This window comes from Calypte anna, chromosome 9 (assembly GCF_003957555.1).
Source record: "Calypte anna isolate BGI_N300 chromosome 9, bCalAnn1_v1.p, whole genome shotgun sequence".
NCBI lineage: Eukaryota > Metazoa > Chordata > Aves > Apodiformes > Trochilidae > Calypte > Calypte anna.
In genome coordinates this window covers 16,239,593-16,266,425 of record NC_044255.1, presented here as the reverse complement: position 1 = coordinate 16,266,425, position 26,833 = coordinate 16,239,593, and the positions used below count along the sequence as shown (strand labels likewise).

The 26,833-nt window shown below is 44.1% G+C and overlaps 1 protein-coding gene across 4 annotated transcripts in view; it reads right to left on the bottom strand.

Moving 5' to 3' along the window:
* Nucleotides 1-26,833, bottom strand: part of DIS3L2 (DIS3 like 3'-5' exoribonuclease 2) — a 178,309-nt gene that overhangs the window by 38,974 nt on the left and 112,502 nt on the right. For all 4 annotated transcript variants that reach the window (XM_030455829.1, XM_030455830.1, XM_030455832.1 and 1 more), the window contains 2 exons: nt 24,962-25,069; nt 21,797-22,030 (listed from right to left, as the gene is read on the bottom strand). In XM_030455829.1, coding sequence (XP_030311689.1) covers nt 21,797-22,030; nt 24,962-25,069 — 342 coding nt within the window. The remainder of the gene's footprint in view (nt 1-21,796; nt 22,031-24,961; nt 25,070-26,833) is intronic.

Below are 26,833 nucleotides of genomic sequence, written 5' to 3'. Positions count from 1 at the left end.
TGTTGAGCCACTCCATCTGATCACAGATTCCTCTTCACTGGGCTCCAAGGAAAGTGTTAACTCAAATTAACAGTTTATTCAGGAATGAACACAGAATTAAAACATCTTCCTTCTGTAGGGCTGTTAAGAGACTCCATGTGCTGAGTCATTAGATGGTGCACTGATTTTTCCTTCCCTAAAGGGTAGCAAAGTCATATGCTGTGCTTTCACTGACCCAAATAAAACCGCATACCATGAAATCATAAAAAAATTCACCATCTTGGATAGTGAGTTAAGAACTGAGTACCAGACTGAGGCTTAATCCATCTGATCTTCCTTAACTTCTATTCCCCTAACTCTGTAAGCCATTCTGAAAACAGATGCTGTCATGGCACATGGCAGTTATCCCATGGGGGCAGAAGGTCAGCAAGAAACAAGCAACCTCCCCTTGCTGTAGCACAGGCAAAAATCACTTGTCTGCAACCAGAGCTCCCCAAATGAGTTGCCCTGGTTTAAGGAACTGAAGGAGAAATTGGGAACTACTCAAAGCCATTTTTATGGGCCAGTTTTTCCAAAGCCTTCCTGTTAGAATATCAGGAAGCACCTCCGAGGCAGAAGAGTCAGTGATTACCTCAGGCAGAGCTCCACCTGGTTCTGCACTTTGAGGAATGGGCACTGCATTACAGAGTCACTAAAGAAGAAAAACAAAAGAAAATGGAAAATTGTGCAAAAGTGTGGCTTTAACCACTTTCAATAATATTTCAGGACAAACTGAGGAATGTCTGGGCCTCTCATTTGCAGCTATCAGCTAAGCAGACTTTGGGATTACATCCCTGTTTACAGCTCACCTGGGGTCTGGACCCCTGAGACCACCCAGGGCTGGAGCCAGCTGACTGAGAAGACAAGTCCAGGGGAAGGAAAGGAAGGAAAAGGGCTGGGAAGGAAATCAGCCTTGTTTGGACAGGCTGCCAGGGAAAGCTGTGGGGCAATCAGGTATGGGAGGGTGACCTTTCCACTATCTGGGGGGATGGGGTCCCATGGAACCCGCCTACCCAAAAAGGAAAGATCACAGTTCCCAGAGATAACAGGTTTTCAACTTTCTGTTATTTTAACCCTTCTTTGTCTGCTCCTGGTATTTCAGAAAAATAAAACACACCCTGTTTGGCAGGCTTAGCTGTCTCTGCTACCAACTAAGTGCCAGCAATGCCTGCGTAAAGGGGACTCTGCATGGTTTGACCATCTGGGGCAAGGCTGTCAGGCAAGAGGATGCTTCTGTTACCTGCAGTGACATGAAGACCACACTCACAGAAATGTCAGGGTCAGGCTGTCACACAGGGAGACGTAACTAAAGGTCTGTCCCTGCAACCATAGCTCAAGGAGGCCATGCTGTTGCTGATGCACGAAACTCTGCTCATCAGCAGATCTGCCCTGCTGATGCATGGTCATGGCCAGCCAGGAGGGGAAAGAGCGGACTTCTGATTCTCACTCAAGCCAGGAGGTCTTACAGACCTGTAAGGAACAGCCAAGCTCTGGCTGTATGGCCAACAGCAGCTCTTCAGCTGACTTCGCTCATCTGATGGCATTTGTCTCTGCAAAGAGCACAGAGCTCCCAGGCAAAACCCATCACCTCTACTAAGGCAGGTTAAGAGGTAAAGAAGGGCCAGGTGAATACTGCCAGGAGGCAAAATGGCATGCAGAGACTGTAAGCTTCCTACTGAGCTTGAGAAAAGTTGTCCACATACACTGGATATCTCAAAAGCTGGGTTCTCTCTGTTGTTGGAGCCATGATAGTGCTCCACTGACCACCCTCAGACATGTGCTCACTTCTGCACAGTCATGCTCAGCTTTAAAGTCACGTATGCTTCCCAGCACCTCAGTACTTTGAAAGGTCTTCTCCACAGATCCTTCCTCTAATGCTAAAGCTTATCTGTGAGGTGCCTGCCACCACAAATCTCCCCAACCAAATCAAGTAATCTTTCCCAGCTCTGCACACCCTACACTGCTGCTTCTCTCTGGTCCTATCTTCTCTTTCCTTTGTGAAGCACAAAACCTCGGGTTACAGATGAGTTAAAGAAGGTTGCAGGGCAAAGCAAGGGGCAGGAGGTTGTCAGGAGCTGATTGACCACTTTATCATTCTTCCTATCTGACTTGTGATACAGCAATGTCATGAGACATCCAGAGCCCCTCAGATACACAAAGCTCTACAAAATACCCAAGCTTTTGCAATCTCCCTCTGGCACAGCTTTAGCTCTTAAACAATTTGACAACACTGTGCTAACACCATGCACTGCTTTGAAGCTCCATTTTTGTGTCAGTGCTCTTTGTTAGACTTGCAAAGGCTTGCTGTAAAGCCAGCAAACAAACTAATACCAAGACAAAGGGAAGGGCATCGCTCTTCAAAATACCAGATTTTATGTCTATAAGGGTAATGGGGGACTGAGGTTTTTCTGGGAAATGCAATTGCCGGGGTGACCCCATCACAAGGATGGCTCATCAGATCAAGGTATCCTCAGCATTAAACATAAGAAATAATATAATTTTACAAGACATTGCTGGGCTTCAGCAGGAGAGGAGAGGGGAAGGAAATTTCCCATCCCTGTACTATGGTGCAATTTGGTTTGCACTGCCCTCTTCGGTAGCGCAACCCTGGAGCTCACATGCTAATAAAGATCCCTTTCCACTTCAATAGTTTTGCACATAAAGAAATGCTCAGCATGGTGCGTGTGTGAACTCAATGGGAAAGGGAGCTGGAACGTAGCCATGCTGAGAACAGAGTGCTGCCTACCAGGCAAGCCCCATCAATAATTGAGATGTCAGAGGCACAGGGAGGTTTGTGAATAAGAGCTGTCAAAAGGAGTAATTGGGATCTGTGTGGATACAGTGATGGATAGGCTTGCTCACCACCAGACACTACTGCAATACACCCAAACAAGAAGATGAGCAGAGTGATGAAATTCAAAGGGGCTGAGGAAAGCCGATGGGCAGGACACATTTCCTCCATGAGGGAGAACATGTCATCCAAGGTACCGAGCAGGTGTGGGCACACTGACTGGTGACTGGTGGAAAAAGCAAAAGAATGCAAGTGGACTATCCCTGGTAATGTTTGGAGGCACATATTGTAGGCTTAAAGTGATGGTAATGCCACTTCCTCAAGGAAAGTCACCTCCTGCCCAAAGTAGTTACTGGGCACAGGAGGGATGTGTGCACATAACACTTGTTTGTGCCATGGCTCCACTCTCTAGGTAGCTAACATCCTCGCCATCTGTATTCCTCTATCTTTAAATCCAGCAGAAGGTGTAGCTGGCTGACAGGAGGCTACCTCCTTGCTCTTCCACCCATCAGATACCAACATGCCTCATCTGCCCCCAAGGGTTCCCACATACTGCCTTGACAGAGATGAGCAGACAATAAACCAGCACACAGACATGGACAGGCAGGAGACACCAGCCAACGCGTAAGTGCCCTTCACTGCACCAACAGCTCTGAGCTTCCTGATCCCTGTGAGGACCCAAAGCCCCACACTGGGGAGGCTGCCTACATCATGGGGCTTCCTCAGTCAGGGTCAGAAAGAGGCTTTTCAGAAACAGGGAGCAGTGCTTAACACTGTCATGGACTTCCAGGCATGCCTGAGCTTCAGCATGGCCAGCAGCTGTCCTCATTTTAAAGAAAGTTTTAGATCTGCAGCAATTAGGGGTCCAGTCATGCGATAAAGCCTGGTAGCTCCAACAAGGAGAGAGAGTGAGGAGAAGCCTTCTGGCTGCTGAAATGCTGCCAGGACCTCTATTGACTTGACTGGGCAAATTCTGCATGCCCCTTGAGTAAATGGTTTGGCTTGAATCCCCTTGTTCCCAGCCTTGGCTCCAAGCAGCAAACCTCCATCATTAGACGCAAAGTTTTCTCTACGCATGCAGTGTTTCACAGAGGTATTATCGATTCAGCTGAGTAACCAGGTCAAAGATTTCAGATGTCCCATTTCTAGGGCAATGTAAGGGCATGCTTCGGCCAGCCTCGGTTATAACTGTTCAAGGTAATTCCACCAATGTGGTGCAGTATTCAAGCAGAAAGAGTTCATCCAGGTCAAGGAGGAAAGACAGAACACAGCCTCCAAGGCAAAATTCAGGGGTCTGGATCTCATGATTACACAGAGAAAAGTCTCCTGAAAGGCAGGGCTTCTTTTCTGTGCTTGGCACTCTTTCAGTTTTAACCCCATGTGCATGGAAGTCCAAAAATACCAGTATCAGGTCCCTCTTGGAATAAGGATTACCCCCTCCAGCAAGCTCTAGAAAGCTTTTTAAGAATAAACTTAGTCATCAAGCAGGTTTTTATGCCCTGCCTAAATTTCAGTTTTGACCCAAAAAAAAAACCCAGCCCTGAGTCCTGACACTCACTTTTAAAACCACAAAAAACGAGCTGTGCTCCAGTAACGTAATCACAGAATTTTCTGGCATCTTGTCCCTTAAAAATACATCCATCTGCCTTCACACAGGCCATCAAACTCAATCTTGTTCACAATGGATTTCCCAATTCCTGTGTGCTGGAAGGACTGCAGTGGTGCTGGCTGTGCTGTCTGGACAAGCCCTTATAGAAGCGCAGGCTGCAAACCTCACAGCTGTGTTTTCACTTAAAGAAGCTGCTCTTGAGACCAAAGCACTTCTTCCACAAGCTTTTCTATTTGTGCTACACTTCAAAATTGCTGGAGAGAGACCCTGGGTAAAAGCTGAAGAACATGTGGTAAGGACAGGACAGGGGTAATAAAAGAAAGACCAAAAGTCCAACAGTGGAAAAAGTAAAAAGACAAAGAAACACAATACCAGCTCAACTAGTTACCTGGTGCATTTGGTTTGGGCTTTGCAGAAAGCAGATGTTTGGCCAATCTCAGTACCTGGTTATGTGACTGCTGTTGCTTTTCTGTTTTACAGTCTCATAGTTTACTCAAATGTTATTTCTCTCCTCTGTTGCTGCCTGCAACCCAAAGCTGCATAAAATACATAGAAAGCCAGTGAATCCAAGACATGGGAAGATGGAAGATAGCAGACAGCTTTCTCCCCTTCTTAAGCTAACCTCACAGGCAAGAGGTTCCGAGCTTGAGACCCAAAGTCACAATAAGTTATTGCTAAACTAGTCTACAGGCTGCAGCAGATTTTGCTCTACGATGCACTGAGGACCCTGGGGTCTTCCCATCACGTCAGTAAAGTCACCAGTGTGTGTTTTCTAGCACATATGAGGGCTGCTCTTTTGTAGTCTAATGGCCCCTTAAATCTCTACTACAGGTGGTCAAGCAATACAGCAAAACCAGAAAGGAGTATACTAGATCCTTTGCAAAGACACGTGGATGCTGTCATCGAAATGGCAAGCTGGCATCATACCCTTGGCTTATATTTCACAGCTGCAAGTCAAGGCTGAAGAGCCTTTCTGGAAAGACAGGGTAGGAGACAACTTTCACCACTTGGCAAAAATATTAACTGCAAATGAGTCTATTTTAAAACATTCACACTTGCCTTCATCAGAGGTTTCAAACACAGTATGCAATCCATGAAGAAATGGATCCAGATTTATTTAGAAAGAGGAGCTGAATACTTCCGTTCACTTCATAATTTATAAACTGAATGAGCTCATTCTCAGATGCATGATTAGGAAACCACAGGACTGAAATACAGATTATACAATTGCGAAGGGTTTGCGTTGGTGGATTAAAAATATCTTCTTCAGAAGCTAACGAATTGTGACACCACACCGCATGCTCTAGACCACTAGGGAACCGTCAATGAAGTTAAAAATATTTGCTACACATACATCAATTTTAAAATAAAAGCAAAACATCCCTAGGAAATGCCACATAAAAAACTGTGACACTAACAAGATACATGCCAAATTTCACTGCTTGGCCGTTTTATGTTACTCAGAGCCTGTCTCCTAGCTTCTCTTTAAAGCACTTCAGGCTCTTGTGCTTCTCCCAGCCCTGCTGGTGCTCTGACAAAAGAATTTCACTGATTTAATCTTGTGCAATAACAAAGCCTTCACAAGCCAGGCTGTACCAGCCTCAATAGAGACCAGAAGTTTTAGGCCAGAGAAATTTATTAAATTTTGAAGACTGATGATGACTAACAGACTTTATGGGGCTGTGGGGGAATAGTTAGGTCCTGCCCTGCCCCAATGGTGTTTTCAGCTGGGAGATACAGAAATTCACTTGGGAAAGCAGGAATTTGGGAGAGGAGGATGATCAAGACTCTATGAACATAGATTGCAATCAGGAATTGGAAACAATCTCAGAAACTACAGGGGAGGCAGGACTGACCCTTCTCAAAGCCATTAAAGTTGCTGGTAAGTCAAATCTCTTTGTCCGTGAAGAAGCTGGTAGCTGGAGGGCAGCACTTAGACATCACTCACCTTATCAGAGAATTAAAACTACCCAGGAGAGACCAGAGGCAAACAGCCAGAGGCCAGGTGAGCAGCAGGGGGACCTGTAACTAGTGTCAATGACAGCAGGCAAGATCAGAACCTGCTGGATGAGAAAAGAGATAGGAAGTGCAGACACTGACATCTCACTGGAGAAGGGGAGCATGACACCAGCAGCACCCATCACTGACACCCAACAATGAGAGACACCCTGGGCCTCATAATCCCCCCCAGCTCATCAAAAAGCTCACTGTACAACAAGGGCTGGCAGAACAGCAAGTACATCCACCACTTTGAATATCCTGGTGCAAACAGACCAACCAAGCAAATTAAAGTAACAATGAAAAAAAAAAAAGTAAATACTTTTCACTATTAACAAGAGGAGAAGCTTCAAGTGTATGATAAATGTAAAATTTCTCCTAAGATGACAAGTGCCAGCAGCTGAACAGGCAGGCATTTTGTGCAGCCATGGCACCTGCAGCCTGCTGGTAGGTCCTACATAGAACCTGCAGGGCTCTGCAGGACCAACACCAGCTTTTTCACAGGGTGGGTGGTATGGAAATCCATGTATATGCCAGCTTGAGTTGATGAAGAAAAGCAAGGCCTGTTCACAAAGGGATATGTCCCAAAACTGTACACAAGAGTCTGAAGGACTTAAGAAAAGCAATCAGTGTGTTCCACATTGGCTTTAGATGAGAAGTGATACAACCAAGTGGAAACCCTCTCTAAACTTGCTGCTTGGTATATTGTTATTAGAGAGTACTGCAGGTAACAGGTCATCATCCCCAAATCCTGTTATTTCAGACACCTGACAGTCATGTCTAAAAACAGGTCTCAGCTTACTGACCCTAGGCCTAAGCAGCCTGAAGTTTAGCTCTCGCTTGGCCCTGCTGTTTTGAGAGAGCCCACAGTCAGTAGAGAACAACGTTGCAGCTCCCAAAGAGAGGGCAGACCCAGCCACTGATGGATGTACAGTTCTGCTAAGGAACACTGCACCACAAGGGAAACACAGCTGTTTCTTGAATGGAAAACAGAACATCAGCAATGGTAAAGGTTCATTTGATGATAAGTAAGGGGATAATTAGCCTTTCATGAAGTGTTGGATGGTTTCTGAGATCTGCCCGAGCCTCATACCAGCAACAGCATGAGGCAGTGGCTGCCTGAAGGAGGATGGACACAGCACTGCCTTCAAAAGGCACAAGTCTTAAGGAAAGGCAAGGCAAGAGCTCTGGGTGTAGATATGTCTGTGCATGTGGCAGGAGGAGAGACAGTTTAGTGTCTTTTATTGCACCTGACTATAGCACAACTTTCCCACCATCCCCAAGAGCTTTGGAGAATGCTGACACTGTACAGATCAGCCTATTTTGTGTCTTCCCTAGGACTATTTTGTGTTTTCCTGTAATATGCCCAGTCTTTGTCATTGCTTTTGGGAGGACACAAGGAGCTGAGGGCAGGTTTGACACAGCAAATCCTATTTTCTTAAGTTTGTTAATGCTAACTGCTTCCCGTGCTGAGCCATTAATGGAGCCGTGTGCCCAGGAGCACAGATTAATTCAGTGTCCAGGTACGTCCTCATGCCTGGAGGGATTTCCGTGGAGCTGCACTGGAAGACAGATGAGAGCGTGTAATACCCTCCATACAAGAGATAAACCCATTAAAATATGAACATTCCGTGTGCTGACATAAGAGCTCTGCCAGCTAACAAGAGAGATCACAACTGTAGTTCTAAGTTTAGTTATATCTGCACGCCATTAAACTGTAGCTGGGACTATGAAGATGCAGAATACTCGCAGTTTGTGACACTGATCTCAGTTTGACAGCCTTGCTATTCTCCCCCATCCTTTGAGGTGCTGCTGGGAAACACCTGGCAGTCCTGGAGTCCAGCCCTAGCACTGCTGACCCAAGCTTTGCTTGTTCTCTGGGGACAATGTGGACTCTCTTGCAGCTTGTTACAACCTGTGCTGTTTCCTTGGCCAAATCTTCTTTCCCAGACACTGTTAGTAACAGAGGATGGGAAGGTATCTCCTGCCATACACACTAAGCCCACTGATTTCCAGAGAGCATCTTCTCCTCACACTGCATGCCATGAAATGCCACCCAGCATCCTGCCATGGCACCACAGGCTCCCTCCTCCCTAGCCAGAGGCAGGCTGCGTGCCATGACCTTCTCTCCCTTACTTAACAGAATCTCTTGGCATGCTTAAACACAGTTGCTTGGTGCATGAGCAAGCAATCCAAAGCTTTCCAAGATGCTGGTAGAGGGATGGGCACCCTGTCCCCCAGATAGACCCCAGCCAGCCATCTTCCTCAGGCTCCCAGTCAGGCTGCACTTATGCAGGGAAGTGACTCTGGCATGTAGGTGCTTCAGAAAGGGCTCTGGCAAGATTCACTCCAAAAAAGTGCAGAGTAACGTGAAGTATTTTTGTAAGGCCAAGTTGCTTTTGATCAACATGGCTGTTGATCCCTAGCTTGGAGTGTGAGAGGTAGGGTCAGTGTCTTCTTCCAGCATTAAGGCACAGCAGGCTGTTTATAACCCTCCACTCTGCTTGTTATTTACCATATGTAAGGGGCTCAACATGGTTTATGTTTGGCAGTTGTGGATTCCAAGCAGTATGGCATTTCTTCAAAATGAAGATACATAGTATTTTAAAACTATTTTTAAAACCAGTCACAAATCTGCAATCTTTTACATCACCTCTCCTTTCTCCTACCAAACCCAAACCATAACACAGTCACAGAAGATCAGCAAAGCTCACATGTGAGAAACCGGCTGCAAGAAACTCTTGTGTTCACACAGGCTCACAGAGGGAAACTCAAAGCCGTAATTCAGTTAAAACTGTTATAAGCTATGTTTAAAGATTCAAGGACATCCAGGATGTAGTCCACTGTTTAGAGTTGTGGGTACCAGTACTCCATACATGGAGAAGGAGAATCTAAGAGCAGAACAAAAACACAAGGTATTTATTTAACAATCTGCTCCCGCAAGTGCAGGGAAATAAAAAGGCTTCCTGCCCCTGGGAGTTCAGTATATGAGCAACCTAATAGTGCATCATCCTAAAATCTCATCACTGCCTGCCCTTGCCAGAACTTACTCCATCCACTCCCAAGGCAAGTCACAACACAATTGATTCTCTAATTCCCTTTTTTAACATACCCCTCCACACAGCAGCGTCAACTGGGGTAGGGAAGTCTTAGAAAAATCTTTACAAATCATCCTTCAAAGACAGTCTCCCTAGAAATGCTTGGCTTCTGTAGAGCATGGCAGCTCTTGCAAAGCCTCTGTTTTTTGCAGTAGTTTTGCATAAATCAGCCTTTCCAGTTTCCCAGCTTAATGGACTTGGGGCTTTGTAGGGTAAATTTGAATTGAAATTGGAGTTGTCCATACCAAAGCGGTAAGTTTTAAAGGCAGAAACCAACACCATATTTTACAAAGACAGTAAAGTTCTTAAAATTAGTTATTTATTCCAACAATATTAAAAGGAGGCACACTGCCTTTTCAGTCATTTTTCCATTCGTAGTATTTTGTTTTGTTTTTTTAAACCCATGAGCTCAATGCTTAATTTCTCAATGGAAAAGCTGAAGAAAAAGATCACAGAGACTAAGGATCAGTCTCCCAGAGCATCCACTGCACTCACTTATCCTTGGGGGGGGGTTGCTGGGTTTGTTCTTGAGGTTAATTTTTTAAATATACTTTGAAAGTAAATAAATAAATAAAAATATCTCCAGGCATCAGTTATTAGGTTGTGAAGGAGATACAGACAATGCATGAGAGGCTAGAAAGGAGCCATTGAATTCTAAGGGTGTAGAACAGGAGAGGGGATTAAGCCTGGTGATTAAATTAGAGGATGCATGAATGCATTCCAATGCGCAACATCACTCAAGCACTGGACAAAACATATGGCAACAATGGAAAGCGCTGCCCACGAGGTCACCTTTAATATGATTAGCCATGGAGGCCTCAAAAGAGATCTCCCAAGTACTGGTGTGCTAACCCTCCTTTGTGCTGGGTGCATAAGCACCCCCTTCGAGGTTCCGTGAGCCCTGCACAAATGGCTGCTGTGTGTTAAGGGATGTGCCCAAGTCCATTGAAAGGGGGACAAAAAAAATATGCGCCTCGAGACCGGGTGAGAGCGCTGAGAGTGGCTTTTGTTCCCTGCTCACAGGGCACCAGCAGGAGCTGTCCCCCGGGTGTCCTGGACGACAGCTGGGTCACCCCATGGGCTCTCCTGTTCCGTTTGGACTTTTCAACTCTGCTGGCCTGCATTCACCGGCATGGCTCACCTCTTTGAAGGGGGAGAAAGAGCCTCATCCATCACTGACACGAAGGGAGTTAATTCACTTCTTTACAACTGGAAAGGCTATTGCTGTGAGCAGGAGGGAGTGCAGGAAGAGTAATGAAATCCAAAAAGGAGCCAAATGATGCTTTCCTCTGCTCAACGCCAGGGCTGGCAGTGCTTGCTGCTGGCACAGCCCGTGGTGGGTGAAAGGAGACTTTTGTGGTATGCCATTAGCTACTTCCAGGGCCTCAGTTCATGTTTACCACAGCCACTGTGTTAATTCACTTGGTATTTTTTTCCAATCCTGTTGATTGCACTGCAGAACTGGCCTAGTCCGTTTGGAAGCCTTGCTCACAGAAAGCAGAAGCAAATTGCTTTCAAAAGAACTATTTTTTTTCTCTCCCCTAAACCAAACCTCACTCTGCTTTCCATAAACCCAACCTAAGGCTGAAAGCCTCACTTAAAGATGAAGAACAAAGGTCCCTGCTAGGCTTTGTCCCTCTTAGTTATTGCCCAGCCATGTCACTCAAACCTGGCGTGGCAGTGATGCCACCAACCATGGGAGCACCCATCTATACTGCCCGGGCTGCCATAGAAGGCATCTCACACCCCAGCATTTCTCAGCAGCCACGCCAAGTAAAACCTCTTTACAACAGCAGCCAGCAGGTTGTCTTGTCAACTGTAATGAGAAGAAGCACTCGATGATAATAAAGATTATCTCATCTGAGTAAATTTGCAAGACTTCCTTACTGTTAACAGGTGAGCCCTTCAGCCTGCTGAACTCTACCCCCAGGGACCTTGGCACACTTGGCCAAGCTCCTTGCAAGGTTACTGCAGACCTTCAGTGTCTCAGACTTTGAGCAATGATTAAGCAGGAACACATGAGAGATGAGCCCAACAGCAAACTTCTTGTATATGGTTTCTATCTGCACAGCAGATGAAAGTCACAGAGACAACACCAGAAGGAACTCACTCTGGCTACACAGGTCCCAGGCACCTCTAAAAGCTGTGATAAGGCAACAATGAACAGAGACCACTACTCTCAGTATTCATTGTCTGCTCTACACTTTAACTTAAAAATCCCAGTACACTGATCAATAGCATCCCTCCAGCATGGAAAATCTTAGACCTCAGGTGCAAGAAGGACTAAACACACTCAAGAGCAAGAACCTCCTGCAAGTGAGATGTGCTTTAATACTCTTTTGCACTCTTCTAAGAAAAGGCAAACCTGACTGCTATTACAGCTGGTTGCAATGGCACCATGTTCATGGTCTTTAAATGGATTTCAAGGAACCTGCACTAATGCTTGATAATTTGAAGAGATGACCACACTGCACAAAGATTTCAAGGTTGGTCCCCTGTGTACAGGCTATTTGACAGCAGCATCCCTTGGCACCATGTTAGGAATCATCAATAAACCAACTTCTTACTCCTACCTAAACATGAGAAACCAGCAACTCTTCAGATCACTTAAACATGCCTGTTGGCTCATTAAAAAAAACATAAACAAAAAACCCCAAAAACTGAAGAGCAAGGCAATCTGAGTACAGTAGTAAAGAATACTAAGCATCACTTTCAGTAATGTTTGAAAATAATAAAAAACAGAGCTGAAGTGAAAATTCAAAACCTCAAAGTAATCTTGTCCATACATACATGAGAAGGGAAAAGTTTATACACGATGCAACAGAAAAAATGACTCACTTTCTGAAATGCCAAAGCCTGTTTTAGTTCATTCTGTCTTCTGTACCTGCTAAACACATCACTGACAGAGAAATAATCTAATAAATTGCATTTTTTTTAACATCCCATTTTAGCTATTTAAGCATTTTATTTCCTAGTATTGTGGGTCAGGTTGTACTCTGACATGCAAATCACAAGCAAAGTGCTAGCTGAATCAATAGGGTTTCTTCTCAGAAACACAAGGAGAGACTTGAGATTAAAACAGAGACCTTGAAATTGAGGTGAAACTGCAGCCTGAAAGCTAATACAAAAACTCCTGTTGATTCATGGCAGTGAGAATTTCTCAGTCGGAGGCTGATCTCAGCATTGCCATGAGACACCCAATAAGCTACAGCTCTGCAGGCCCCTAAGGCAAATAGGATCAGAGGGATCAAATCCATGGTGTGGCCAGTTTACTTCAATTGTCAAGGAAGACACAAATTAAATTTTGCTGTATTCAGGCCAGATTGCTTTTTTAAAAAAACAAACAATAGCGACTGCTTGGTTACTCTATTTCTGTGATAGAAACAAGTTTTCCAAGTCCAGTTAAAGGAGATACCCACAAAACCCCCTTCACAGTGATTTTGCATGGCTGGTTTCTTCCAAATGTCTGAACTGTCTCAAACCACTCAAGTCTAACAAACTCTCAAGGCTACTTTTCTCACTGCCTCTTGCTTACTTTTCAAGTGACCATCAATTTGATGGCAGCCCATCACAGATGGGCAACAGGCTGTCATCAGCTTTGTTGGTACATAATTAGCACAAGTACAACATATCTGCTACCAGACTACATACAAAATGGAGAATGCATTCCCTTTTCCCTTTTCAGTGGGAAAAGTTTAATACTACTGTCAGGTTTTAAAGTGCTTACCACTTATGAATATGTATCATTGGGGAGAGATGCGTATGTGTGCCTCAGGATGGGAGCAGGAAGCAAGAGGGAGTCACAGCAGCTCTCACAACTGAACACTGCATTGCACAGTCTCAAATCTCGAATACAGACAAATCTCTGAGAAACAAAGTGTAACATGGACCAACAACCTTATCTGGGATGACATGTTTCATGCTCCCGTTTTACACAATTATGTATTCAGGGGAAATCTACACTCTGCATTATGCTCATATTCTTGAACAACTTCCTTATTACCATATGAAGATGAAAAGAAGGGCAAGATAAATGATCTAGAAGACAGATTCAAAGCCATTTGCTTCCAAAACAAAACCAAGAGGTTGCTTAACAAAATGTACTTCCAATGAGTCACTGCAAATTTTAACAGGGCATATAATTTCAGGAGACGTGGGTTTGGACTTGGAATGTTTAAAGATAAACCCAAAAGTAGACTTCAGCAAGCACTGGTTTCCTCAGATGGGGCAAGACCAGCTCTGCCCCCAGCTCAGCAACTGGGATCTTGGCTAAAACTCTTGTAGCCTCATTTCAGAGGACTGTGGAAACCACAGGTGCTCTCTGAGCTTCTTTGTACTTCAGAGTCTGTATGATATGAATGAGTAAAGATAAAACATCCCAGGACTCAGAAGCAATGATAATGCCCAGAGACACCTGATAAAATGAGTTACGGTCACAGAAAGCAAGAATTTTCCCCTTCTCTCATTTTGGAATTGAAATGAGAAATCACAGCAACGTCTGAATCTTTCATCCCCTTCCAAACGTTGTCTTTTGTCATTATACAAAAAGCCTTTCTTCCACTCACTGTTAGGTGAAACAGAACTGGCTCTCACAAAGAGTTGCTACATCTCCAGCTATAGCAGACTGATCACATTTGAAGTTTCATCACTCAACACCCAGTGACTCCATCTAAAGAGAATAATGGATTAGGCATGCAGTCAGCTATAATTAATACCTGAAAAAAACCTTGTCAAGTCTCTGTTCAAATACGTGGTAGACGTAATCTGAAAAAAGAAGAAAACGTTCTGATGACGTCTGTTCATCGCCAGGGAAGAAAAACACCATCAACTGGAGGGCAAGACTCTCAGAGCAAGGATTGTTTCCTCGGTAGAAAACGTAAAATAAGATTTTCCTCCCAGCACTCACCCCACAAGCACCTTTACACAAACACATGTTTTCTTGGGTTTTATCTGTCTTGCCATCAGAGACACTGAAGAACCAGTTTATTTCTGCTTCACTGAAAACCAGTTTTTCTATTCTGAACTTCTTTCAATATAACCGTCAACAGCCACTATTTCTCTCGTTACCAACCTCAAAAATACCAGTAAGTGGCCTGCTCAGCTATATCAAGCACTGAATTCTGTTCACATTAGCAATCCACTTCATGTTTGGGACACATTCCAACACATAAAGCCATCAAGTGCCACAGATGCCCTCTCTTTTCCCTAGAGATGCTATTCAGCACTGTCTGAGGTCTCTATGAGCCAGTGACCCCACAATCACATGGGCATGGGCAAGACCCATCTGTGTCCTGCCAGTCCAAGAAGCCAAGAGTGAATTTGGAGTACCTGCAAACATCTTTAACCTTACTTGCAGGTCAGCACATGATGTCAGTTCAGTCCCTTTCCGCAACAGCTGATCTCAATAAAACAGAATACCATACATTCAAAGGTATGACAAAGTACTGTCCACTGCAACTCTATCCTGTTCAAGCAAGAGAGACCTTCCATGGGACACAAGTACACAGGCTTGGTCCTGGCACATGTAAGCAAAGCCTGAGAACTGAAAGGCCTGGAGAGAGAGAGACCACTTATGATACACACTGATTGCTTCTGTGTTGCAGAGATGTACTGGTAACAATTCAGCCCCTCATGTTGACTCTGCTTGTTTTTCTGCTCTGCACTGGGAAAGTACCTGCTGGGGAACACGAATGAAAAAACTTAACCTTAACTGGACCAGCAATAAACAGCAGAAACAAAAAAGGGCCAGTTCTTACCCAGTAGCTGTTGGTAATAAACACAAGAGGAAGAGAATGGTCAGCACTGGCCTAAGATGCTGGATTTGGCCTGGGAATTGGGAAAAGAGTGTCCTGTCAGCTCTCACTGACTCACCACGTGAGTTCAAGCATCTGCTTCACCTCTTCATGCCATTCCCAATGCTGGAAGGATGGAGTGGGCCTCTGCTCTGATAGCTTCTCTGAGGCTGGCAGATGAAATAAATTATTGCCATGAGAGACAGCATCTCAAAATTAGAGTGTAAGACAGCTTCTTTTCAGAGGGGTTTCTGAGTTTGCAGATCTGTGGTAGATTTAATAAAACTCAAAGGTTAAGCTGTGTTTGTTTAGAAGAAAAATGCTAGTACATGACTGGAAAATTGAGTATCTGAGCTAGTGGCTGGAATACTTACTCCAGGAAGAATAAAGTCATAACCCGCTCTTGCATTACTGATGGCAAATTAATGCCAGAGCACCACTGTGTGGGGAGCTCCTTCCTGGCTGAGTGTGCCCAGACATCTGGCTGCAGTGGCTCCCAGCATGATGCTCTAAAGCCGAGCCCTGTGCTCCAGCATCCAACTACCCCCCGCTGCTGAAGCCAGCTTGACCACTTCACCACCTGCTCCTGCTGGGACACAGCTGCTCAGCTCTAAAAGAACAACTGGGGAACAGCAGGACATGTATGAGGACATCAATCCTACATACACCCCCGGGAGGACTTCATTAAAATCCCAAGGCAAAACACGAGATTCTGAGGGCTTTCCACTTAAAATCCTAATTTAATCAAAATGTTTTAAAGCTTACTGGAAATGCAAACAGCTCTGTGCAAGCAGAAAGATGCTCAGCTAACACAGACTTCCTCCATAACATGATCCCAAACATCTCCTTCCTGTGTGCATCCTCAGTGCATGCCAAACTGCCTGACCTGAGCCATTGGCTGCTCCTGATGACAATGATGCCACTTCATATTTGCAAAGAACCACATCCCACTGTGGTAGTGTAGGAAAGTTGAAAATTTTGAAAATCAGTACTACATTGCTAACACACCTTTACAAATGCATTTTGATTATTCCCCTGGGGAACAGTACTATTCCCCAGTAGAAAGCTGTGGCCCTGGATGCTCATTTTGATGTATTACTGGGGCTATGCAAAAGACACAAAATCCCTAAAGAAAACTAATCTCCAAGTACATCCAGCAGCCCCCCAGCTGCCTTATGTACCACAGAGTATAAGCAACTGTCCAGAATGATTGTATAGCACCTGCTGTCCCCATTCTGGGTATCAGTGATGTCTCTAACCAGACATCAAAGAGAAGGAGCAGACAATGGTAGAATTGTGATAGGAAGTGAATAGTGAAAGCTCCTTGTCAGTCTGCATTTCCATTTATTTTAACATACATACAGCCTGCCCGGCCTCATTCATGCACTGTTGCTGTTGCTCCCTTTGGGGAGATATCATAGCAGTTTTCAGGATTTTATAAATGGTTCTTTTGGGTTTTCTCTTGGACCAAAAGCAGGTACACACCTCAACCTATCCTGAGGGAAACCAAATATGAGATTAATTTGGTACCAGTGTTATAGATGATGAGCACCACCACTTTTTCTTTGAGACTGGCCAAAAAACAACAACAAAAACAACAAAAAAAAACCAACACAATGCTCTCTGGAGAGAGCTCTCTGGAGAGATTCATCCAAGAATCAGAGGTTGGAGCAAAATCATTTGCTCCTCCTCAGAAAGCTGTGTGCATTCAGAATGTGCAGGGGTAGCACATACAGCAGCCATGGCTAGAAAACCTAAACATCACACCACAGACTACTCAAGCCAGGATGGTCTTCCTGCCCCAACAGCATTTAAGACAAATTCAGATCACACTATAAGGAAAACATAGGCATATTCAGTTAACTGAGGTTTATACGATATTATAGCCCTTTGCTGCCTCATTTAAACAGCTCTTCCAACCCTAAATGCCTTTCATTCATATACAAATATATTGTATTTTGCACATGCTGACTGTTGAACCAGGGCAGCAGCGTTTATTACTTCCACATAGCAAGAGAAGAAGTCTTGAATGCTTCCGATACAACCATGAGTTAGGGATTATGACATTTCCCATAATTATTTTCAACAGTCATTCATACTGGAAAACTTTAGTGGTGATAGTAACTCACTCTCATCTCTAGTTCTTGAGATTTCCAATTAAAGGGCATTAGCAGGAGCTACTGTCTAAAAATATGTGTCTCTGTCCTACTCCATTAGCCACAACTAAATACAAAACTTCCCAACATACAGTGGCACATCCTCCAGATATGATGTCCTTCTTCTTCCTTGTTTTCTGTGTGTGGATGGCTCAAGTCAACTACTAAGAGCTGTTTGCATCAAGCAGGCAGAGTAATTTATGAGAGCTTCAAAAACTACACAGAGCTGGCTAGTACACCCAGTAATGCCAGATACCTCTGTGTTTTGGAGCTGGTGTTCTGCAGGTGTTCTGGTGTTTGGAGTCTTTATGCTTGTTTCCTGATGCAGCAATGGTCCATTACTTCAGGAGTCTAACCAACCTGAATTAAACAAAGCTATGCTTAAGGATAAATTTTATTCTTAAGTTATTCAAAACAATAGAGATTCAAAGAGAAAAGCAACTCTTGGTCTGACGATGAGACAGCGGCACAGCACACAGGCTGGGAACAAGCAGAAGTGAGATCATTTCACTTGCAATTCAACCCTTCCATTTATGTAACATTCTCATCTTTGCCATTTTAATCCTTTTCTTCTTCCCTTTTTGCACACACCTGCAAAGCTGAATGTCTGCTGCACAGAAAACAAGGAGAGAAGCTATTCTAGCAAACAATTCAATGCCATTAGCTGGTCTAACATAAATGTACTTCGGGTTGTTCTCACAATCAGCTTTGGTCAATGCCAACACTTTGAGCACCCAGGTGTAAGTGTGCTGGCAAAGGCAGAATCATGGGCACAACAAAAGCTACCGCTCAGCTCACAGACAGTTGTCATAGAGACAGATCAGCATCCCGGGGTATTCTCATTTTAAATACACACAAAAATCCTTTTTAACCTGTCTTCTTGTAGGCATCTGTCCTCGTGATTAATTTATAAACTGCTGAGGCCAAAAAGAGAACCATTAATCAGCGGGCCTCCTCTAGGCAGGCTTGAGCTAAAGAGCTTTTCTGCAAACCTGATATTTTTTGTTGAAAGCAAGTTTTTATCTGATTCTCTGGCTAGTGTTTCTAAAAGCTGCGGTTCGGGGAAGTGATCCAGCTTTAAAGTAACCTGGCCAGGAAAAAAAAAAAAAAGGGAAAGTTGTGGGTTGTGCTCACTTTAGTGTTTAAACCAGGTCAGATCCTTGCTCCAATTTACAGTGTGGGTGCAGCCACCGAGAGCTGTGAGAGGACAGCACAGGGATGGCATTTCATCGTCCTGGGCAGGAAGGAGTCTAGGGGTGGGGAAAGACAATATTGTATATATCTGAACACTTTTTCTCAAAGCCACAGTACAAGGCACTTCTTGCCTTTACATCTAAAAGCTGCAGCTCCAAATGAGAACTAAAAGAAATACATTAATCTCTGTCTGTGTGAACAAAGTTTCATAAGCTCCTCTGCCGCTGAAGGTGCAAAGATTTAAACCTTTAAAGCTAACTATTCAGCTGCCTTTTGGAGCTAGAAAGCTGGCAGGCAGCACAGGAAATCATATTCTAGGGAAAAAGCCCCAGAAGGGGCCTATGGGGACAGCAAGAGCTTACAGAGTGACTGATGTGTCCCTAGACTCAAGGTCCAATGCAACAGGATTCCCCTACAGACCACTGCAGAGGCATAAATGGAACTGGGGCTAAAAGAGTGACATGACCAAGACTGAACCGAGGCAGGAATTCAAAATTACACAACCCCAAAGAGACACATACACACCGAATCCACAAATCCCCAGATTTCAAGATCATGTATTACCTCTGGAATTTGTTTCAAGGTCTTCTGTGTGACACAGATATATAATTCCCAAGTTACTAAAAAGAATAAAATATACTCTTCATTCACTGAGCTAGAGATTTCTGCTTCTAATGTTACTGCTAAAATATAAAATCACACTAGGTCATAAAAATTCAGCAGTGCCATTCAAACAGGAAAAATTCACCTTGCCAGAGCACAGACAGCCTGACCCTGTGGGACCTCAGTGGAGCCATCCTGTGTCATGTGTAAGAGGTTCCCTGGCCAATCAGTGTTTCTGTTATTACAGAGATACACACACGAATGGCTTCATTTGAGAAATGTTCTTAGTTTTGGGGAACAAATCCCAAATTATAGGGATGCTATGGGGGAGGACTGATACTTTTCCAAAGGGAAAAATGTGGGGGACCACCAGCTCCAGGCCACCATGATCAGTGGCAAAACAGGACAGATTCTTCTCCCAGTCATTTTTTTTTAATACCAATAGGAAGTCACGATGAAAAATGGCAGAGTGGAAGCAAGCCATTGCTGCTCCATCAGGAGTGACCCCAAACGTAATGCAATGTATAGGAAGAGGGCTCACATCCCCTGGAAAAAAAAGCACTGGAGTCATTCATGCCCAGCCATCCCCTCCCTTATGACTGTGGGATGATCATTTCCTTCGCTCACTTATTTATTTGGAATCTGATAATTCATTGCCCTAGTTTCCTGATGTAGTTTGTCTTTCATTGTTCAGGATTTACATTACTCAACAGGAAATCAGTGAGAGGTCCAGTGATTAGAAAGGTGTGTTTCCCATTTGGAAACACCCTTGCTTGCTTGCACAGGGCTGGAAGTTGGACCTAGCACACAACTGCATCCGTGTGAACTCAGGAAAGTGGGAAAGCAAAGGCAGAGGAACTCATCTCCTGTGAAAAGCTACAGATTGCTTTGTCTAGTCATATGCCACTGGCCATGTCCACACACCTGTTCCTTCACATAGTGTTTGTACTCAGGCCATAAACTAAGTGCTTTCTCCATGTGCTGGGCAGGGTGTTGCTTATGAAAATGCAGACAGCAAGGCAGTACTTGGAAAGAGTAAGTATGGTGAAAGTGTCCCTTGAACTAAAATACATTTCTTTTGCCAAGATCATTAATTTTGCTCTGACACTCTTGACAGGGAAGAGGTATTCTGCACAGCATAAAGTGCCACTTGTGAGATATAATCCAGTCACCATTTTGGTTAGGAACAAGGCTGTGCAGAGATCTCTGGCAGTCTTAGCAGTGGCTTTTAATCCTGGCCTCACAAGCGATGCTCCAATATGTTCTCTGCACCAGCAGAGATCAAAACCAAACACCACTAATCTTTTACAAGTTATCACTAGAACAGGATGCTTCCCTGGCCAAATCCTCCCATTGTAAATGTCACAACTATTTTAAAGCATACTTATCTTGAAATCAGTTTGATAACAGGTACCCAATTCATGCACATACAGTGACTGCTCAGTACCACACTGTTAGTGTGGCCTGTGTAATGCACCTGGTGACCTTTCTGGGCCACAGCCCTGAGTCACTGTGGACTGTTGTTCCTGTTCCTGACCATTTGAGACCTAGGGAACAGCATACTGCCTCTCCTTTTGCCAGGCTAAGCCATGCGTTCTGCTGGGGAAGGCCACAGATCACTCACTCATTGATCTTTTGCTCTGCAATGATTTCTCTAAAATTAGACTTCCCTGCAACTGGAGACAGCACCACAATGCTGAGTAAAATGGAAGGGTTACAACACACCTTTTACATACAATAGTTCTGTTTACACATCTCAGTACACCAGCTTCTTTCTCACCAATATCCTTATGTTGACTCATGCTCATTTTGCAGAATGAAACAATAGAGCTTCCTTACATTAAGAGATTATTTCATCTCCTGCTCAGGAAGGCCACTGGGTTCTATCAATTACTGGAACCACCTATCCACAAAAGCTGTCAGAAGCCACTTCAGAGTAGCTGAAGCTCAAACACAAAAGTATTTTTGCTGTGACAGTCTAAACTATCTGGATCTACTTGTAAAATAGAAATGACACATAACTGATATAAGATTATTTAAATCACCCCGTACAGAAAACCTCCTCACTAACATTTCACTCTCTGAAACACACCCAACACTTTTAAGTATTAGCTTAGATAACATTTAGTCATTTTCCCTGCCCTGAGAACTGCTACGAAAACTGTGGAAAACATGAGTATTGCAAGCACAGAAATAAATGTCAAGAATGAGCCTTTCCCAGTGAAATGTACACGAAGGATAATCTGAACTGCACGATAATGAATTACACTGTCGTGATGTGTTTCACTGTGTTACTTACTCACTCCACCAGGGTTTTAAGACCTTGAGAAATGTTGGAAGATGGATCACTCTTTGAAAAACAGAAAGTCTTTTCTTTTCATCCTACTTAGTGCTTTTGGTACATACTTTGATGCTGCTTTTAAGAAGACACTGGCACACAAACCTGCCTTTCTATTATTTTCTATTCCGCAGTTTTTAGACTGATCAAGAAAACCTTAGGGAGCATAACATGAAATTGCTTCACTGGATTCACTCACCTGGTCTAAGCGGAGAGCACCACCGACGAAGCGCTGCTTGCGAAGGTGCTGGGCAATCTGATGCAGGTTCAGCACAGCTTGCTGGATCTCAGCTATGGAGTGTTGAGGGGAGACAGGAGGAAGTTCTTCAGGTGAGAACACCTTCCCTGGGCTTTCAATCATACTCTGTGCATGGTCATAGCTTAGTTTCACACAGGAGCAGATGACCGTCCGCCCAAACCATTCATCAAGGATCTGCAAAATTGAAAAGTGTAAACAGATTTGATGACTTATTCTTCCAGTGTACAAAAGTTTGGGAAGCTGTATGAACACTGGAGGAATGACAGCAGACCTCATCACTGACTGAACTTTAAGTGAATAGCTTCTCATACTGAGGCTATCAGAAGGCCATTTGTCCATACAGGTTCTCTATTGTCTAATAATATGTTCCATCACATAGAAACTGCTTGGACCTCTCTCCTCTACCTGGTTTCCATCTTTCATAGAGCTCATGAGAGCTGCAGCCCAGCTGTAGCTGGCTGACTCAAAGGTTACTGAGTGCAGGGGTGGCAATATGCAGACACACACGTGCAAAGAACCATCTAAACCACAGCAGATCACATTCCACGTCTTCAATATGTGGTCGAGCAACCAGGGGCTGTCCCTAAAATACTCCATTTCACATGAAACCTTCCCATTAGCACAATCTCTGGTGGTGTAAGTCTCTTTGAGGTTGTGACGCAGCTGTGCAAGAGGCTGAGGACTTTCTCCACACAAGGCAGTGCCTTCATCATATCCTGGCTGACGACAACAGTTTTGAGCCTGTATAGTTTGTTTCAGAGTGAAGCAATTTCTCTTCTTCACTGGTAGAAGGAACCCGCAGGGCTGTTCTTCAAACATCAGCAGGCAATAACTTAAAAAGGAGAGTTGCATCGTTTGTTTTCAAATATCTTTCTGTTGACTGCATGCAAACAAGAACATGCTACGTTGTTCCTATAAACGCCCAGATCTGCTTCTGAAGAACAGCACAGATGCAACAATATGGTTAACGCCTTTGCCCTTGGAAAATCATCTCAAGATACATCATGTCACCCTGTCCCACTGGAGTCCATTGAGAAATATGCAGTGCTGCTCAGACAGCATTTTGTTACACTCATGGAAAACTAAAAGGTAGAAACTCCAGAACCCAAAAGCAACAGAAAAAAGAAAGAGTCTCTATCCCAGAAACAGCTGAGTCTGGCATTATTTTTCTAAAAGAAACAAGAATTAGAAACCCCAGCAACTTATCAATAGCAAGATTCAGGTGACAAAAATCTTGGTGGCTTTTCCATGGAAGATGCATTAGCTCCCGGCTTATTTGCTCTGGAGCAGTAACAGTGGGAGCTCAGATCAGCTCCCACTTCTAGTAGTGCAGTCAGGCTCTGCTTTGCAAGCTCAAAGTTAGAACCCTGCTGTGCACACATGGTGCAAAAAGTACTCTTTGGTTTTTATCTGTCCATTACTAAGTAATGCCCTCTCCTCAGTGTCTATGTTCTTGTGGCTCTTCACCACCAGCTGAAGTCCAAAGGCCTTTCACTCACCTCCCTTCACCCAGCAGAGCCTAGGAAAGCTTGTTATAGTATTTACACTGAGATGAGGCTGCAGTAACACCTAGAAAGACAGGAGATATGCTCTGTTCCAACCCACAGATAAGCTCTTGAACAAATGCCCACACGTGCAAAAGGCCTGCAACCACTTTTCCTCTTATAAGGAGTAAATTCTTCTCTAGACTTCTCCTGATATTCAAATCAAGTGACCTTGATTAAGACTGCAGTCCTGGAAGGCCTCTGAGAAGAAACCAGTTTGCTGAGATGGCTGCAGGCAATCTGCTTCCCAAGGGGCAGTGTGGTCATGGCCTAGACCACTGCTCCTGCACTGCTCCTGAGCAGGCCTGACACAGATGCTGCAGCTCCTCTGTTTTCCCACTGGCCTGACAGGGTTGGTCTGAACACTGTTTGAAAAGCAAATAACGTATATATTGCAGAGCACAAGAGACAAGATTTAATTAAAAGCTTATTTTAATTAAGAATTGACTATTAGCTGTTCAAAGACCACTCAGAGTCAATAAAAGGCCAACCAACTAACTGCTACTAGAAGGTCCCATGAGTAATCATGCTGTTGCTGTAAGAAGTGAGCTGCTTGCCACAGCAAACAAACAAAAATCCTCTCAGTGCCAGAGCAGAGACCCACTGGAGAAACACAGATACAGGATTGGAAATGTATTTTGCTAAAGCAAAAAACAAGATTCAGCATCCTCTCAAGCCGTATGGACAGTAAGAAGGAAGTAAAGCTAATATTTGTGAAGAACTACCAAATTAGCACAAGAAATATTCTCCACAGAAATGTGCATGAACACAACACTGGTTAATAAAAAATAATTTTAAGTACAAAGGGTACTTTGCATAGATCAGAGAGTCCTGTGGCAGCAGCAGTCTTCAGACCGCCTTGATTATTGAGGGGACTCCGTGACCAATGAAGAGGAGATTGCTAGGGTACCACAAAGGGTACAGGAGAGAAATGTGGAGAAACAAAGACTTGGGAAGAGCTAACAGACAACTGAAGGAAGCTTGCTGTACTAACAGACAGCCTCTCCACCTGCTTCTTGGGAATAACACATGCAGAGGATGGAGCTCTGTCTTTGCTGAAGAGCTACCATATTTTATTTGGATCGATTTAATTTGCAACTCTGAAGAAGAATGAAATAGTCTGTTTACCAGAGATGCCACAGAGAGTTACTGCCTTCATCCACTGCATTGCACAACCATCCAGAAGCACAAGGCAGGCCTGGAGTAGGGGAGGGAACATCTTGTCCCTCCCAAAGCATTAGCCATGAGCCTCTGCTGGAGGCAAGACATTAAATGGGTGGGTGATCTGGCAAGGAGCAGGAAATGCTCTGTTCCTGAGATTCATAAAAATTCTCTTCACTTCCCCACCATGCTGTGAGTTTATTCCAGTTGGAAGATCCACGGTATCTCATTGCTAAAATGAGATAGAGGAAGAGTCCTCCAGTACTGTTCAAAATGAAGTTCTTTCTTTGCACCTCAGTGTTAAAGGATGGCATTTTTACCACTCTGTTTGCAAAAGTGGGGTCTGATTACCACCAAAAGAGGACTGATTAGCAATATGACAGCCCACTACTTAAGGTACCTTGCCTTCTGGAGTCATCTTCCACATCACAGAGAACGTCAGCCTATCTCGCATGGGATTGAGACTGCATAATTCCTCACAGAGCAGCTTGGGAAGCATCGGGATCACCTGGAAGAGAAGAACACCTTGGTGAGATAAGGGCTTCTTGTAGCCATTTGTCTGTGGCTAAGCTTCCATGACCAGTAGGTAAAAGAGAGGGTCAACAATGCATAAAGGGAGAAAACACATTCTTTGTGGTAGATGTTGCGTTGTAGCTCTGGGATTCATCACCCATGCCAGAGCTACATTGCATGGTGAACAGCATGCTGCACTGGATGAGTAAGTAATGCAGATCCTCTGAAAAGAGGGAAAGTCAGACACTGCTGAGGTCACCAACACTCATATCAGCCCTGTCCTGCAGTGAGACCAGAGGTAGCTGTCAGTCTCCCACCTGTGAACCATTCTCAGCACTCCACTCTGAGGTACAGATTAAGCCCCCTGGAGCACCCTGCATCCCCAGTTACACAAACACTTCACACTTCACTCCACAGTAAGGTCACAACATTTGCTCTGTTTTCTACTTTTTTTCATGTTTTGATACTGGAAAGAATAAGGAAGGCTCAGCACAGCAGGAAACTTGATGTTGAAGAAACATGGTGCTGGAAGTCAGGAGCTAAAGTGCTTGGGTTTGGGAACTGTGTTTCTTCCTTTGCTGCTGAAGTCTGTGTAACCAGGCAAGTAATGGAAGTCCACTCTCTGCAAAGCACAAATGAAGCTTCTCCCAAGAACTTTGGGAGCAGTGTGTGGCTTTAATAACAACTGAGCCAAGCTTCATAGCAGAGACAGGACCATGCACCTGTTTCATGGCTACTGAACATAATGTTTGCAAACAGAGGGAGAATAATTATTGTTTTACTATACTCAACTTCATCTGAACAAAATGTCTGTAAAGAGAAATTCCTGGCAAGGATTTTTCAGCCTGTGCCCTAATTCCTTACAACTAATCAATATTGCTGCTGCTGAACACTGACTTACCAAATAACGAATTACTCACCTGACTACAGCAACAAAGCAAAAGCTTCAGAGTATATTCACACTAGAGTAAACCTGAGCAGCTCCAAGTCTTTAAACAGTCCTGACTTATTTCCCAGGAGAAATCTGCAGTAAATACAACATTTAACAACTGCTTAAAGAAGCAAACCTAATTATTAGAGGTTCACATTGTTACTTCTCTTCTCATTACTTACCTTTGGGTATTGCCCTCAAAAAGGAACCAGGTTATGCCTCTTGTTTACTTTGAGTGGCAGTGTAAGCTGGAGCATTCCAGAGAAACACAGAGAGAACAGCTCTACTTAGTTGCCAAAAAATACTTTAGCTACTTTAGTTTCTATTTTGATTGCTCCAAGTGACACCCTGTAAATACAGGACCTGCAGGAAGCTGACTGGCATGCAAAACCCAGCTCTTCCAAACTCTGGGACACCAACTTGGTGATTTCAGACACAACTTTTTCTACCTAGATGCCAAGGGAACAACAACTGTTCCTCAAAACAGTAGGAAAAAGTCTCAGATATCCATTTGCTCCTCCAGTGCACACACTTTATATTTACCTTTGAAGGAAAGACTCTTTAAATATTTAATCACATTTGTGGTCTGGCACCAGACCATGGCTATAAATCCATTCTAATTCCAGTGCATATTAATGCCAAAAGGTTAACTGAACGGTCTGTGGCTGTCAAGGAGTCACTTGCAACATGAATAAGCAGGACTGGTTCAGCTGGAAGGTCACAAGGGCACAGATTATGATAAGCTGCTTCCCGCAACACAAAGGCCATCAACTGTGTTATTCCAGTTGTGAAAAGTAAGTTAACAATACCAGGACATTCATAACTCAC